Raw genomic sequence first — 16,939 nt, forward strand, 5'->3', positions numbered from 1 at the left:
CCCACTTCCCTTCTTTGCTTTCCATTACACTCCTACTTTCACACTCATCCCCCATCCATTGAAAATGCTGATGATGCCATTTCTTAATTCAATGCATGCTCCATATGCATCCATCTCCATCCATCATTGAATTTGGCAACATTTTAGGAACCCTCATAGGGATGAAGCACTACTCCACTGTTACTTTCCTTTTTCAACATATGGAAATCCATCGATTTTTTCTAAATGTCAGTACTTTGAGCATCCTCATTAACCTTTTTGCCACTTGGGTTAGATGAACTTGGCTTTTCTATATTGAGCAAGATTCTCAAAAAGGGTTATGAGCTAGATACAGTAACATTCAATACACTCATCAAAGGTCTGTCTTAAGGGCGAGGTTATGAAAGCACTTCACTTTCATGATAGCTTGGTATCATGGGGATTTTGGTTGGGCCAAGTTAGTTATGGGATTTTGATCAATGGGGCATGCAAAATAGTTGAATGATAATGATCAAAACATGAATAAACATAATAATAAAATAAGAAACTAAAAGGAAAAAAAAAATACATAAAGTTGCACATGTGGAAAGAACACATAATAATTTGGTTCTCAATCCCCACTTCATATGTTTCACCAAATTCATTTGATGATGAACTTGTATTTCTTATCTGTATAAAACATAAATGTTGCAAACAAAAGTATGCACCTAATGTTGTGATCAAAGACCAAGTTCAGGTCATACTCCTATCAATTATGCTCCTCCTAATGCGGTGACCAAAGACCAAGTTCAAGATATGATTGGTCAAGCTATGAATACTTTTGCTGAATGTCGACGCCAAGAGAACGAGCAATTCAGTCTCTCAATGCAAAATGTCATTACAATACAGTTCTTCAACCTTGGTGTTGTGTTGCTTCAGAACTTGCAACAAGCCCAGATGTCGATGTTAGGTCGTTGTTGCTTCTCCTGCACCTCATGTTGTTACCCCTGCACCTCCTGCTATTGTCCAACCTCCACCAACTACTGTTGAACCAACACCTCCTCCTCCACCACCTACGCAGCCTTCTTCACCACCACAAGTTCAAGAGTGGCAATGATGTTCTATCATGATTTCTTTCTTTGAATCTTTAGTCTTTTTGTTCATGACAAAAGGGGGAGTAGGTTAAAACACACGCGCGCGCACACACATATGTATATATACTTGCATAGTTATTCTTCATACTCATCCTTTTATCATGCATTAAAGTTGTTGAACTCAGGGGGAGTTTGCACATTCTTTATATATTTGTTCTATTACATAACTCATAATCATGTTTTACTATATCTATTTTATAGTGATTATGTTTTATCTTAGTTAAAATTTATATTATTTGTCATTATCAAAAAGGAAAGATTATTAGGTCTGAACGATCCACTGGACGACAACTGAAATTATAACAATCATACTAGACAGGTGGTTGAATAGTATGTTAATACAAATAATGAGTTTTAAAATGTTTATCACATGTTCAAACACACACACACCCCCCCCCCACACACATATATAAAGAGGGAGAGAGAGAACATGGCTGGCATAAAAAGCAAAATAAAGGGAAGATTTTCATCTACTAAAGTTGTCTCTAGCACTCTCATGCTGCACTAGATTGTGGCTCCTTCACTTTGTCTACTCCTCCTACTGTCCAACAAATAATAAAAACCAAATAATACAAAAGAAAGGAGGAGCGAGGTTATGGTAACATATAGAAACATGCAGGAGAGATACAACATAATCACAAAACAAATCAGTCTTAATGTTATTCCTATATCACAAATCAAAGCCCAGGATTTAAGGATTTACTTATATTATGAATCAAGACAATATACTTTAACATAATTTAACTACCACATCTTAAGAAAACAACATATGCATCAAATACAAGGCAAATATTTTCAAGCACATTACAGTAACATTCATAACTTCAATCACCTAGAATTAGTCGCACATTCCATAAGGTATGTCATGTTTGCATGTATGCAAGTTAGCACTTCTCTTTCAATTACATGCAATGTGTATGTATATTCAGATTTATATGGCGCAAGCCGTTACAGGCCCAAGAAATTAGGCATAAGGCCTTCATAGTTAGCACCTAGCCAATAAATTTATTTTGCACCTAGCTAGGATCAAGCACTAAGCAAAAATCCACTGGAGGCAAAGATCACTAAGATCCAGCCAGATAAGTGTAATATGGCTTTATGAGGATCCACACTTAGTCTGAAACCTTAAATAAGTGAGAAGGACACTAAGTCCAAAATGTCATGATGCATGATTCAATTTTCAATCTTTTATCTTCTCTTTATTAAGATGAGTTGGATTGGATGGACAAATACATGAAGATCAACCCCTCCCACTCTCACAGATGAAAATCTCTTTTCTACTCTTATTTATTTCTTTTACCCATATTACTCTAGAATAGCAATGAAATACAAATAATTGATTGTTGTCTACTCAAATTAGAATATAAGAAAATACTTAAGGAGACAATAATATAGGATTGAAATCTATCTTTAATACTAAAAAAGTAAGAATACATATGACAAGTTTGATATAAAATATACACATTGTAATTTTATATAATATATAAAGAACATTTGTAAAATCATATAGAAATGACTAAAAGTAATAATCACATTAGATAATAGGTGAACATCGATAATTGAGATGCTAGAGTGAAAATCACAATTTATAAGAAAAAATTGAATAGAAGTTGAAAGTTGTCTGAGAACTCATTTGAATAGTCTAGGTGAGGAAATTCTTAAAAATAGAAACCTCCCTTACGTAGGCTAGCAACTGGCCGGGGTTCACTCTTTACAAGAATAAACAAGTAGAATTTTTTCCAATATTGTACCTTGAGTACAAAGACCACAAATACAACACTATTTTCCTTATTTCAGAATTGTTTTCTCAGCATCCTACACTACAACAAAATCGACTTCAACTAGCATTTTTTTTCTATGTTTAGTGGCGGTTAAAACTACGACTAAAACTACTTCTGGCGATTCTAAAACCGATGTTAATTCTTCCGCCACAAAGTCATACACTGTCGATTAAGGGTAACCGCCAGAGCAATTGTCGGTAGGCATTGAATGTGTTGGCGGTTGTGGAACCGCCACAATGGACCAATACGCTAGTGGTGATATAATCATCATTGTATAATAGTTTTTTGGCACTTTCTGAATCACCACTATGAGCAATATAAAAATATGTATTAATCATGTTAGTTCTGGTGGTTGTGAACCCCCACTAAGTATTTTAAAAGTCTATTTATAACCTTATATATGTACATAATTGGTATTTCTATTGTTATTTAATTAAATTATGTCATTGTTTAGTAAAATGTTTCAAGCAACAAGTCAGAGTAAGGTATTCAACATGACAGATATAAACAATGCAATTAAAAGAACACAATTTCAGCAATTTGTCTTAATTTCCAAGTAGAATTCTGAAAGATACATACAAGGCTAAGGATTGAACTTTGTTTTTAGAAATTTCTAGTTATTGTGTAAGGTAGGTGATAAATCACTAATTCAATAAATATGAATTGCATGCCTTACATAGTCATATTTTTACCTATTATACGCACCAAACCTAGTCAAAAGCTACTTTTTAACCTGTTGCACTAAAAGAATTCATAAATTGTAGAGATATTGTAATCGGATGATTCCAAAATGGTTTTAAAGCTAAGACATAACTCTTTAAGGTGTAAAAAGAATTTTAATAAATTCACTATAGCTTGTTTATACATTGTTACCAATTAAAATATTAACCAAATGAATCAAGCTAGAAACTTAGCAGAAAGAAAGTTATTTGTTATTTCAGATAAGTGATAAGATATCACCATTGGAAGATATAGTTCAGCAAATTTTTTAAAATTTAGAGGATTAAATCAAAAGCTTCAAAGATAAATGTAAGCATAATTGAAATTGAAGCTAAGATTGAGGGGTATTGGTTAAAAACAATTATGTGTTAGAAAATTTCACATCGTCTGTCTTAATTTTTGGAGTGCAGTTTATATATTTATTGGATAATTTCACCTAGTACCAATTGATTAGGAGATGGTGAGTGATAGGGAGCATGAGAGAGAAAAAAGGAAGAAAAAGGAGGAGTGGACTAGGGTTATCAGGAGAAGAAAGATAAGATTTGGACATTTAATTTTTAAAAAATAATTTAAGTCTCAAAATAAGATTTATATTTAAAATAAAAAAATTTAAAAATCTTAAAAATAACGTAACAATGTGAAGTACATAAAAAAATAATTAAAATCTCTCATTGGAAATGTCCTAAATGAATTACAGATATCATCAACTTCGTAAACTCACAATATAAAGGGTGAATGACAAGTCAAGCCAAGCCAAAACAAAAAATCCGAAGAGCCCCATTTCGGATTGCAGAACAATACAGTCACAGAAACATTTTCCAAAGAAAAAGCAAAAAAAATGAATGCAAAAACGAATTCTTCGGCGCCGGAAACATCGCCGCCGGTGATCCACCCGGCAGTGGCACCACTCTCCTACCTTCTGGGAACATGGAGAGGCCAAGGAGAAGGAGGGTTCCCCACTATCAACTCCTTCTCCTATGGCGAAGAGCTTCACTTCTCTCATTCCCCCAACAAGGTTTTCCTCTCTCTTTCTCCATAATCGGGTCTCTCAAAGTTGTCTTTTTTTATTACTGGGTTTTATTTTGTTTCTAGACCACAGTTATCCACCATTAGAGAAAATTCTGTTCGACGGGTAGACACATTGTGGGTTGTAAAGCTCTCTCTCAAAGTATTCAATCCAGGATTTGAAGTCGAGACATCCAATTAAACTGGAACAATCTCGTGCTGGTTGATCCACGTCCTCGGTTGTTTTTAGAGTTTAATTTTGAGCTAGCATTGAGTTGTTTCTGTTTAACTAACCAACTCAGCGATAAGCAGTTGCCTTAAGGGAGAGTTTTGTCATTCAGCGATACTTACCAACTTGAGGAGCAAGATTGCTTCCAAATGAGGATATCTTTTGTCATTAGCAAAGAAAAATTAAAAACTATCCAAAAGATTATGTTTAAATTAATTATTACAAAAATGTAAATGATTTCTAATTATATGGCAGTGAACAATTGGATTACACTATTAGTGTTTTTCAATTACCTTCTTTTTTTTAACCATTTATGATGATATATTCTGAGGACTTCAGTTTAACCCATCAAGTCTCTCTCTTGTTCTTTATGTGTGTGGTTGTGCACTGATTTTGTTTATTTGGTTTGGTTGTGTGTGTGAAATGGGTGTAGCCTGTGATAGGGTACACTCAGAAGACATGGAAACTCAGCTCTGGAGAGCCTATGCATGCTGAGAGTGGATACTGGCGTCCTAAACCAGATGGCACCATTGAAGTTGTGATTGCTCAAAGCAATGGTCTTGTGGAGGTTCAGGTACTATTTTTCAATTTGATTTGGTTTTGTGTCACGGATACATTGTTTGGCTTCGTACTTGTGTCCAGTGGCGGAGCCAGAAAAATTATAAAGCCTGGGCAAAAATTTAAAGAAGATAACGCAGTCTCTGAACACCATCACAGATCCCATATATTTCCCACGATACATGCTTTAAGCACTAATAGGCTTAAAAAAAACTAAACACATAGGAACACAAATCTAAATAGAATAAATATACAAAATACACAACAGAACTCTGCAGCTGGTAAAATCCATAGCTGATACAAACAATATTCAATACCCATTCAAAGCTTAAAACAAGTTTTTTTAAAAAATGGTGTGCGACCTTGATTTAGGCCACAATGTCAATGTTTGTACAACAAAATCGCAACAACCATAATTTAGAACCTCGAACTGAAGCTCTACCAGTGGAAGAAACCAAACCATATCAAATAAAAAAAATGCAGTCATAGTAGGGGCAAAGGATGTTTATCAGGCTCAATCATATAGATTCACATCACATTGAAATAATGTGGTTTATTAAAAAAAAAAAACATAAATCCAATAAGAACATCAATGGATCTCAGCAATATATGGTTATCTTCAATTCCTTTGGGAAGATTCGGATAGATAACGCAGTTTAAAATAAACATCACCGATCCATAAATCCAACCAACTAAAATGCAAAAAAAAAAAAATCAAAATTTTCGGGTGCGAATAGGTCAAAAAGCTGAAATTTTTAGAAAAAGAATAAAGAGAGAGATTGCAGAAAGAGCATCTCAGAGTAACCATTCCCCATTAGCTTCTTCACTGGTAATCAAAGTGCAAGGATAACATTGGAATTGCTCATCACTGATGCTCGCAAAAACAGAGACGTGTTGTGCAAAGGAATTTGGGCCAGAGCCTGGGCAATTGCCCAGGGTAGCCGGGCCTTGAAACCGCCTGTGCTTGTGTCTCTATAATCCGTATGCTATTGGAATGGTGGGTTTGGAAGCTCCATGGACTCTTAATTTGCAAAGCTCCTCAGTTTAAATTTGGAGACAACTCAATTTGAATAAAAAGTTAATGACCTGATTTAATTTTGATAAATATTACCCTTTGATCTGGCCTAACTCCTTAATTTTTCCTTACTTGTCAAACTATGGCAAGCACGTCTTTATTAATTTCTATTTGCTATAAATAAGCTCCAAGCAAAAAAGTCCATCCCGAGTTACTACATTTTAATTCCCAATTTTACTAACATTGCGCGCAATCCATTGTTGTCAGTTGTTTGCAAGAGTGACATTGAAATTGCATAAATTTCTTTCTGTATTCAATGATTTATAAGTTATGTAAAGCAATTATGTTTATATTGTTTATTTTGTTATGTAAAGATATTCTCCCAAATATTGGCTGGATTTATTGTCTTCTTCCATTATTGAATTGCTTAGACATAAAGATCTTGCTTATTTCATTGTTTCTAGGTTCATGAAGCAAGTTATTTTCCTGCTTTTCATTTTTTATTCCCCTTTGCTGTGCTACTAACGTGTCACTTGATGTTGTACTTCCAGAAAGGGACATACAGTGCTGAAGAGAAAATGATACACCTTCAAAGTGAAATAGTGGGGAATGCCTCTAAGGTAATCATATTGTGCCTTCCCAAATGCAACATTACTACTATCTCATGCTTATAAATGCTTTGTTTACATACATCACATTCTGATAGTGATTCAATGGCTGCCTTTAGGTTACATATCAAAAACAACCATCTAAGTAAGGTGTCTTAGTAAGGTGTCTTCTGATATTATGAATATGTATAAAAAATATGCATAATGAATACTTTTTTGGAAATTTTTTATCATCATCTGTGAGGATTATGATTGCAGAAAACAGAAACATGACAGTACTTTAGAGAGAGAGAAGAAAGAGGGGGTGGGGGAGTGGGGTCTTTTGAACATTTGGTAGATGAAGAAGTCATTGAGTTTACTTGTATTTTAACTAAGTCGATGAATCATTGGTCCCACAATCATTGATGGCTTATAGTAATCCACAGACACAGTGAAGTGATACTATAATACCTCATTTTTTTTTTAACATTTTGGCCGAAAGTTTTTTTTTATGTGATATTACCATGCATATTTTATCATTGCTTTTTGATTTCTCTCGTTAGATCAAATGTTTTTGTTTACAATAGGAAATACTTTCTGTGCCATACTCAACTCAATACCCCCATGGTAAAACAAATTAGATATCAAAGTTAGATTAAGGAAACACCTTACCACCAGCTTTACTATATTGATAAATGAAGAAAGTTGGGGGCCAGAATGGAGTACCTCATTTTGTGCTCTTTTTGTGGTATTCATACCTACAATGTTTTATGCACTCACACACAGGTTAAAGAGATAAGAAGATGTTTCCAGCTGGTTGATGGGAATCTTTGTTATGACGTTCAGATGGCTACCAATACAATAACTCTTCAACCACACTTGAAAGCATCACTGAAGAAGCTCTAAAGCAAACATCTTCCTCGATTGCTTGCAGAAGGATGTCAATGAGTATATGGAGCCATCCAATGTGACTCTTTTTAAAGAGCAATTTAGGTCACCTTGATAATTTTCTGCCAATTGGCAAAATGATCTCCTTTACAAATTACAACCTATATGCAAGGTTCTGTCTGACATGTTCACAAGTCTTGTATACAAGGTCTTCAAGACCTAATGTTTGAAGAACCCGACATGAATTAATTTAATCAATTTATTGGAAGCAGCCAAGCAGAAAATATTCTGTTTGTACATCATAATTCATATATAATAATACATGCTTTATATTAACTTCGTTGTTTGAAGCTATTGTGGTGCAGTAACTACAGCCAACATTTGATGTTATGCTCAAAGTGAAACTATGTTTCTTCTTTACCATCTAGTATTTTTTATGAACCTGCTAAAGGAATTACTCATCCTAACCCTCAAACTTCTCTATGCTTTTATAAACCTTTTAGTTTACTTTAAGCACAGCAATCTTCACCATCGAGGTTCTAGAGCCAGAAATTGTTCAATTGAGTGACAGTAGCAGTGTTTGCTTGGAGGGTAAAATGATCTTCACTCTAGTAGTTGCTGTTGATGAAGTGTACGTACAATCAGGTTCTTTGTTGTATTTATCTATAAGGTATATAGAAAACTGGTTATCATTTCACAAAATGGGCTATGTATTTCTTATTCTGGGGTTGTAAGATAATGGATATAGCCAAGTATCGATTACTATGTAACATATAATGCAGAAGAAAATGCTAGAAAATAAAGATTTTATTAACAAAGGAGTTATCTAACGTACGAAAAAGATTCCAAAATGGATGAATAGAAGACCTTTTTGTTTGGGACATATTTGAAATAACACAAGGCCTAATGAACATGAAGTTGAGAAAAAAAAAAAAGAAACTAAAAGAAATTGAGCACGAAAACCATATATAGGGTGAATTTGGATTAACTTCTAGCTTATGATATTTTTGCTAATTGTTAAATCTTAAGACAAGATTTCTGCAAAGACTTTTTTAAGACAACAATGTCGAGTTCTGCTTGGTTATAAGTACTTTTAAGTGAGTAAGTTAATACACAAGAAATTTGATTTATTTTGTTTCATTAATTTATTTTATTTCCATCTCCTACAAATACTTATGAGAAAGTTCATCTATACACTTTGCTTCAAGAACAGAACAGTGGTTTCTGTTACATTCCAGCTACTTGTAAAGCTTCTATCATCATTGTGTTGGTAACCTGAGATCCGCAGGCAAACATTACATGCTATTCTACGATTTAAATCTCACTTAAAATTACCTTTATGGCCAGGAACCCGATTACTAAAAGGTGGACATTTTATAATCCACCGAGTCTGGAGACACATTAGTGTTTATCATATTTGAAACTTCTTGTACACATTTTATAATTTGATTTTTTTAAAGCTTTGCCATAAGGGTTGTGTTGGTATCAACCAATATTCTCCTCAAATTAACTCAAACATGCTTTATTTTTTCTTCAGAGAAGTCATAAAAGCTCTAGTTTTATAAATGGCAACAAAGTGAGCAAAAAGAATCTATTGACAACTTACTTGCACCAATCGAGAAATGGTCCAAATTATCTCTATTTTTCTTTTGGTGAACCTTCTGCAGTTTGGTTCGTTAACGCTAAAGCTTGATTCTATTTTTAAAGGCAAACTGTTATATTGTTTATGATGTATGGTGCTGTATTGTTGGTTGCTCTCTTGTTGCTAAATTGTTCTCTACTGTCCAACTCAATAGTACATATATCACCTGATTTCTTTCTGACTTCAAAATCCTTTTCCAACAATTTGTTATGTGCTGATATGAACTGCTAAATTCTGTCATGCCGTATAATGATTTTTAAACTCCATGAACGCGTGGTGAAATGTCTCGTGGAAATGAATATGCTTCTTGATATATTTTATAGACTCGAGAGGCAATCACGTGCACATTTTTCACAACTGTGTTAGTGCATCATATTGTCGTGTCTCCAAGAGGGCAAGATTTTTCCCAAAGCAATTGAATTTGTACAATTTCATACTCCTTGTGTTCCATAATATTTGTCATTCTAAGTTTTTTTATTAAAATAATTAATAAATTGATAAAAGAGAGTAATAATTCTTTTATAGTTTTTGTGGCCCTCATTGATATAATAAAAGATACAAGTAAAAAACAGTAATTAATATTACATCGAAAAGGTAAAATAACAATTAGATTTATTTTTTTCTTTTTACACAACAAATATTATGAAACGGAGGGAGTACATAAACAAGTTTATTGAAAGACCCTTTTAAACAGAAATTTAAGTTCCCATAAAGTGGAAAGAAAATCAATTTACTTGCTGAAAGTAAAGCCGAGAGCCATAAAATTCCAGCTTGGCATAGCATAAAACAATTACACATTCCAGTTTATTGTGCCAAGACTGTAATATCAGAATTCTAGACGATACAAAACACTCTTGACCACTTTATTTGATGACTAAATGACTATTTGTAACAGCCTATGCTCTAACTCACCAAAGTTACCAATTCTGAGAGTTGGAAAGGGAACCAAGAATCAACAATCACTTCAAACTAGCCATGAAAATACTTGTAATAGAAGGCATTGGCCTAAGAATGGATAATTAAGCAGCAGCAGTGATGTATTGGATTGCCTGTTTGCATATACCAGTCATTGTTGCCTCAGGTCCATAAACCTGTAAAGAGACCAAAATATATATCATAAAAAGTTCCTTAAAAAAATTTGTAAGTATCAGTTCAGATGGTTTCTTAACACAATCAATAAAAGGAAATCAGTTAGTTATATAACCTCAATAGGAATGCCAATTTCCTCTCCGAGTGCCCTCATTTTTGCTAGACCCTTCTGGTAGTTGGGACCTCCTCTCCTCACATAGATGTGCATCTTTGCTTCTTTTAGCTTTTGTTCCTGGTTTGTAATAGGTCAACAATCAATTAACTCTACTCTAAGCAAATTAATATGATATTATAGAGCAAAGCTTCATGATGATAGGCTCACCTTCTCCTTCAGAGCACGGATTATGCCGCTGAATGTAGCAGCAACATCAGTAAAGTTAGCTATTCCTCCACCTACCACAAGGGCTCGCTTTTGGCCATCAGGATTTGAAGTTGCACACTGCAAAGAGATTGTCATAGAGATTAAAGAATCACTATATCATGTTTCAAAGTAGCATGCAATTTCATAAGCTATTTTCACACACTCTTAGAATGTTTGGCTTGGGCCTAACCCAACCCCAAAAGCTAGCTCATGGGATGAGGGTTGTCCCTCACTTAAATATTTCATCTTTGCCTTATCTCTAGTCAACATGGGATTTAGGTTTTTCCCAATATACCCCCCCCCCCCCCCTCCTCACACCCAAGCACTTTTGAGCTCCCCCCCCCCCCCCTCCTCACACCCAAGCACTTTTGAGCTTGGTGTGAGGATAATATGGTGGGTAGCCTATTTAATGGATCTAGGATAGGGTCTGATACCATCTTAAAATGTTGGTTTGGGCCTACTCAACCCCAAAAGCTAGCTTATAGGGCGAGGGTTGTCCCCTATTTATATATTCTATCTTTGCCTTATCTCTAGTCAATTTGGGACTTGAAATTTTTGCAATACCAATGATAATGTTTGAGATAAGAATTGATTACATCAATCACTACTCTGGCATACTGCAAGACCTCATCTTCCTTGGGTGCACCACTATATTCTGCATAGTTTCCAAGCTCAGGAGCATAACCAAGATCTCCTACCTGTTTTAATAAATTAGTATGTAAGAAGTGTATTGCTTAATGTTACAAGAGATTGGAAATTAGCAAGGAATTTAACTTTTAAAGTAATAGAAACACACCGTATCAGCATAGATAACACTAGCACCTCCCCCAGCAACCATTGTCCAAATTCGGCCCATTGGGTTTAATACTGTGAATTTCAAAGATGCACTTGTCTGGAAACAGAAAACAAACAAACAAACATCATAAGTGTTTATGTAAAAGAATTTATAGCACCATGATTACTAGAAGCAATAAAATTATGATTAATAAGAGGTTAGTACAAGGAGTTCAATTGACCCTGGAGATCTGCAGACCATGCATTAAAAGTTAACAGTATTTGCTAAGGAGCAAAAGTGATTGAGATCTGCAGCTTATGGACAAAGTTATAAACGAATTGAATCTGATTGAAGATACATGACAAAAGTATATTTTTTCACCTTTTCATCTAATCCATGAATGAAAGCCTCTGTAGTACTCATAACCCTTCCAAATGGCAATGGAAATTCAATGTTTCCCCATCTGCAAATATTAATAACATGCATGGTTTAAAAATTCTTATACTATGAAACATTATTGAGTTATACATGATGAATTAGAGATATGATTTTCATCCTTCAAATAATAGTTGATATTCTTTAGAGGGAAGAAACCAACTTCTTGAAGTTCTTGAAAGCAGCAGTGTCATCAAGTTCGCCCCTCATGTCCAGAGGATAAGGCTTTCCATTGACCAAAGTGAAAGGATTCATCTCCAAGAAAGTAAAATCCAGGTCTAACACGAGGAAAAAAAATAGGAAAAGAAAATGTTTAAAACTTTAAACTTAAATGCTACCATCAATGAAGTTGTCTTCACAAGCACATCTAATGTTAATAAATGCATATTTTGTAGCATACCTTGAAATAGAGTGAAAATCACCTTGAGAAATTCCTCAATTTCTCCCTTGATCTGTAAGCATGAATGAAGTACTTTTAAATAATTGAAACAGAGTGCTTATAAAAATAATTGAAATGAAGTGTCCTCTAACAAAAGAGCATTTGATGTTCAATCCCATGGTCTTACTGAAAGTTAACTTATTAAAAAAATAACAAATTAGTAAATTAACATACCTCTAAGGGAAGTGTTGCAACAAGTGGGGCAATACTCTCTGATGTAAGAGACACTCCTGTTGGCATAAATACAGTCTTGACCTGAAATATGAACAAAACACTTTGTAACTTATGGGAATTACGAGGAAATATGAGCATAATTTACTTCAAGTAATTATTTGTAAGGTCAAAAAGTATGAATTTTGGCACCTTATCCCAATTCTCCTCAATTTCAATCCCTCCACATTCAGAAAAGCTTATACTGTTCCCTAGTCTCTCTGAGACAATGTTAAGGTAAAACTCCTCATTGTGAGGGATAAAAGGTTCAACAATGAAAGTTGTTATAGGTCCTTTGCATCCACCCATCTCAACCTACATCATAGAGAAAAAAGATATGAGCAAACACTTAAAGGGTAGATAGAAAGTAAAAAGAAAAAGTGATTATGAAAAGGGAAAAACAATTTAAGGTTTGGAGGGACAGAGGAGAAAGAGCACCTCTTTGCCAAGACGCCCTTTCACAAAAGAATCAACTTCTGCCAAATCTAGATTCAAGGCAACCAAACCACTTTTGCCACGCTTTCCAAATAACATGTCTGGTTTCACAACCAATTTTGAAGATAAAAGCCAGGGTTCCTTCTCTGCTAGCTCACTGAAATTGGTGGATTCTGTAACCTGAGAAATAAAACACACAACAAAATTATTATTCGAGTTACATGAGCATGTTGCACTGGCTGACTAGTAAGATACAAATTTGAAATTTTCCACATATCAATTATACATCATAGAGTCTTGCACAGCTTAAAGCAGGGATTAAATTGTTTTATTGAAGACACACCATATCAACTGGATAAACAAATTTTTTTGACAGAGGTTCAGATTAGATCTATTCAGGTATAAACTTATACACATAATTTGCACAAGGCACATCATAAGATGATATCAATCATATCATGTTCTGTTTAAATTTATTCATCCCAGGAAACAAACTAAATACAGTAACATTATTTACAATAAGCCAGTCAGATGTAAGATTTGAAGATTGTTATCTGACTAATGCAATGCAATGAGATGACAGATAGACAAAGCAAGACTAGTTGGAAGTTCAATCCCTTGAGGCATGCACCAGATTTTACTAGCTATCATGATCTAGGACAAAAATTCAAATGGTGTTTGAGACATCACATTGGCTTCAAATAAACATAGGGTCCTATATCAAGAAAAAGATAACAAAACTCAATGCGTGATTCCAATGTGAGTCAACACACAGAAACTTTTAAGGTACAAGATTCACAACCAAGCCAACACAAGAAACTACTTTGGAAATCTAATTTAATCCACAACATAGACAGTAAAAATTCACTCTCCTCACTCTCTCAATTAGACGTTCTCGATATTCTCTCACCTCTATTCCTCAAATAGCCAAAACATTTATCTATCAAACTATCCCAAACTACCCTTCTTACCCTTCTTTTATTTTTATATCTATATTTGATCTTCTTAACATGGTCTCTGATCTACCGTCCTTTATTTCTATATCTAAATTGAATTTCAATATTTTAAAAAAGAATCAATGTTTATAAATAACCTTATATCATAATTTAAATTACTCTCGTGTAGACTAAAATACTGGTTCAAATATAATAGTAATGTACATACTAAAACACTAGTTAAATTAAGCAATAACCCCGTGATGAGAATGCATACCTGTGCAGACTTGATGGGCAACTCCTGGCCAGAGATTCTCTTAAAGTGCTCCTTCAACAACCTCTTGGAGTCATACTCTCTGATCTTCTTGCGTGCCATTGCTTCTTAAACGTGCAACAAACTCGCCACAAAAAACAAAAGACTCTCCTTCAACACAAAAACAAGAGAAACCCAGATCAAATGAGCTTCTGGGGCCCTCAGAATTCCAATCAAAAACAGATTTTTAGCATGACCACGTGCAATGCAACAGAATCACACAGGAAAAAATGAACATGAAAACAAATGCAACAGATTGAAATAGGAAAGAACTCTAGAGAGAGAAAGGGGCAATGCAGTTACCGTTGGAGAGAGAAACGGAACAGTGGAGAAGAAGGTTGGAGATTGGTGGATCCAATGGTGGGTGTGAATTGTGTTAGTACGTTGTTGGTGGCAACATGGTATTGGTATATATATAACACAGCATAAGCTTTGGAGAAAGAACAAAGAAACAGGAAAACAAGGGTGTTTTTTGGGGTACTATAGGTTGAATAATTTAATGTTTATTTAACATAAATCATTTATTTATTACTTTATAAGCACTCGTGCATCGCACGGTATGGTGAATGGAGGGGCCATGCACGAAACTGGAACAATACTCTTTAGGCTATTGGCCCTTCATTTTTTATTTTTTTACTTTTACATTAGTTTTAAATATCATTAGTTTAGTCTCTTAAGGTAATTTATTATATTAAAAGTTTAATACATAGTTATTTGAGAATTTTTAATTAATTTCCTAAATAAAAAAAATGTAATTAAGTTCTTGATTTTTTATTGAGTTCATAGAATTAGTAAAACCTTAGCATTTTTTGACGTTCAAGTCACCATAACTTTTTTAAACCTATATTAATTAAATAGGTTTTTTTGTCAGTTTATTAGTTAACTTTGGTTCAATAAATGTAGATCTGATGTGCATCTCTCGTTGTAAATATTGAATGAACTTTGAAGAAAGAACAAAGGAAACATAAAAACGAGGGGTAGGTTGCCTATTGCAAATAATATTCTAGCATTTATTAACTCGTGGATCGCATGGGCGATGTGCAACATGTCATTTTAATTAAATTGTAAATAATTATTCAAATTTGATAATAATGCTTACTCAAGGCAAAGAAGGTCGCATGTTTCAGGTTGAGGGAATCCAGGATACATAAGGTTAAGGGTAAAATAATTAAAGTTTAAACTTTAGACCTATTAATATTTGTTATTAATTTTTTAAAATAAAAAAGATCATATATATTGACTAAAAAATTCCATATATCACTATTTTCTTTAAAGAAATAAAAGTTTTTATTAATTTTGTTTTATGTCTCACTTTTTGTTGGGATAATTCTGACAAGATGTAAGAGATTGTGAGATCGACCACGAAGGTAACGATCACAGAGATGTCATCGAGGTCGATGAGGAACAAGATCATGGTGATTCGATAGTTGTGAGTGGAGGATGAAGAAATAAAATGAAAAAGGTCCAAAAACTTATTTTTTTAATTAATACATATACCACAATTGTTAAATGAATGTTCCATTGGTAAACCACATTCCACAAACTTGGAAACATCTTTTAGATGTGCTTCACTAGTAAATCATATATTTGAGGTTGACCCTAGAATTTGTCATTAAATAGGCTTATTTTATATTAAGACATGTATGTAGGTTAACAAGCTAAATTTTAAATAGGCTAACAAGTTAAAAAGGTCATCAAGCCTAATTTTAAATATGTCAAACAAAAGTAACAATAGAGGAGAATAAACTTATATTCAAATCTAAATCTTATATAATTTACTTGGCTAGAGGCTTTGCCATTGTCCCAAACAGAATCACACAAAATCAAACAACATATATGTTATTTTAAAGTAAAGCTAAACTGAATAATCAATTATGGATTATTATTATTATTAACATTAATTCTTTTAGCAGTAAATATATAGGTTGATTGTTATACTACCTCCTTTTCATATCTTTCATTTTAAGGTTATTACACATAAATTAAGAAATATTTAATTGAATTAAAAATTGTTATATTTGGACTAAAATGTTTCTTCATTTAATACATTGATCTTTAATACTTGTACCATTAGTAATGGGGTTAACTAAGGATATATTTGAGAACAATACATTAATTAGATTTTGAAATCTTAAAACATCAATTGTTTTTTAAAAAAAATAAAAAGTTAAAACATCAAAAGATGTGAAAAGGGATAGTATCTTTCAAGAAAATCATAGGCTTCTACATTACTGAACACGCACTCAATATATAAATACTATTTTAGCACATGTAAAAAAATTTTAAAAAAATAGTCTCACTACATGAAAGAGTGCCCATAGAATTGACAGACAAATCATATATAACAAAATCAATTATTACAAATTTACCTAGACAATTGAAAGAGAAAAAGGGAAGTGGTCTACTATTG

General features: G+C 33.5%; 2 protein-coding genes and 2 non-coding genes across 5 annotated transcripts; 1 reads left to right on the forward strand and 3 right to left on the reverse strand.

Annotated features, from left to right (window-relative positions):
• The first annotated feature begins 4,350 nt into the window (after window positions 1–4,350).
• On the forward strand, window positions 4,351–8,242 carry LOC114387858 (UPF0678 fatty acid-binding protein-like protein At1g79260). The gene is made up of 4 exons (XM_028348082.1): window positions 4,351–4,628; window positions 5,281–5,421; window positions 6,972–7,040; window positions 7,794–8,242. The coding sequence occupies exons 1-4, from the start codon at window positions 4,452–4,454 to the stop codon at window positions 7,911–7,913; spliced, it is 507 nt and encodes a 168-aa protein (XP_028203883.1). The 5' UTR covers window positions 4,351–4,451; the 3' UTR covers window positions 7,914–8,242.
• LOC114388807 lies at window positions 5,997–6,086 on the reverse strand. Its single transcript, XR_003661599.1, has one exon. It is a non-coding gene; the product is annotated as a small nucleolar RNA snoR27 (small nucleolar RNA).
• LOC114388806 lies at window positions 6,194–6,283 on the reverse strand. Its single transcript, XR_003661598.1, has one exon. It is a non-coding gene; the product is annotated as a small nucleolar RNA snoR26 (small nucleolar RNA).
• Window positions 8,243–10,180: 1,938 nt separating the features above from the next.
• Window positions 10,181–14,980, reverse strand: LOC114385715 (ATP-citrate synthase alpha chain protein 1-like). 2 transcript variants are annotated; one of them, XM_028345756.1, is made up of 13 exons: window positions 14,833–14,980; window positions 14,494–14,640; window positions 13,285–13,461; window positions 13,000–13,161; window positions 12,811–12,891; window positions 12,598–12,649; window positions 12,361–12,475; window positions 12,144–12,225; window positions 11,784–11,879; window positions 11,584–11,685; window positions 10,949–11,065; window positions 10,742–10,858; window positions 10,181–10,628 (listed from the first exon to the last, which is right to left on the reverse strand). In XM_028345756.1, exons 2-13 carry the CDS (start codon window positions 14,590–14,592, stop codon window positions 10,557–10,559), a joined length of 1,272 nt encoding a protein of 423 aa, XP_028201557.1. In that variant the 5' UTR covers window positions 14,593–14,640; window positions 14,833–14,980; the 3' UTR covers window positions 10,181–10,556. The 2 variants fall into 2 exon arrangements, with proteins under 2 accessions (XP_028201557.1, XP_028201558.1); XM_028345757.1 differs by having other exon boundaries at window positions 14,494–14,681; window positions 14,833–14,962.
• Window positions 14,981–16,939: the final 1,959 nt, after the last annotated feature.

Source organism: Glycine soja, chromosome 15 (genome assembly GCF_004193775.1).
Source record: "Glycine soja cultivar W05 chromosome 15, ASM419377v2, whole genome shotgun sequence".
In the NCBI taxonomy this organism is placed as follows: Eukaryota; Viridiplantae; Streptophyta; class Magnoliopsida; order Fabales; family Fabaceae; genus Glycine; species Glycine soja.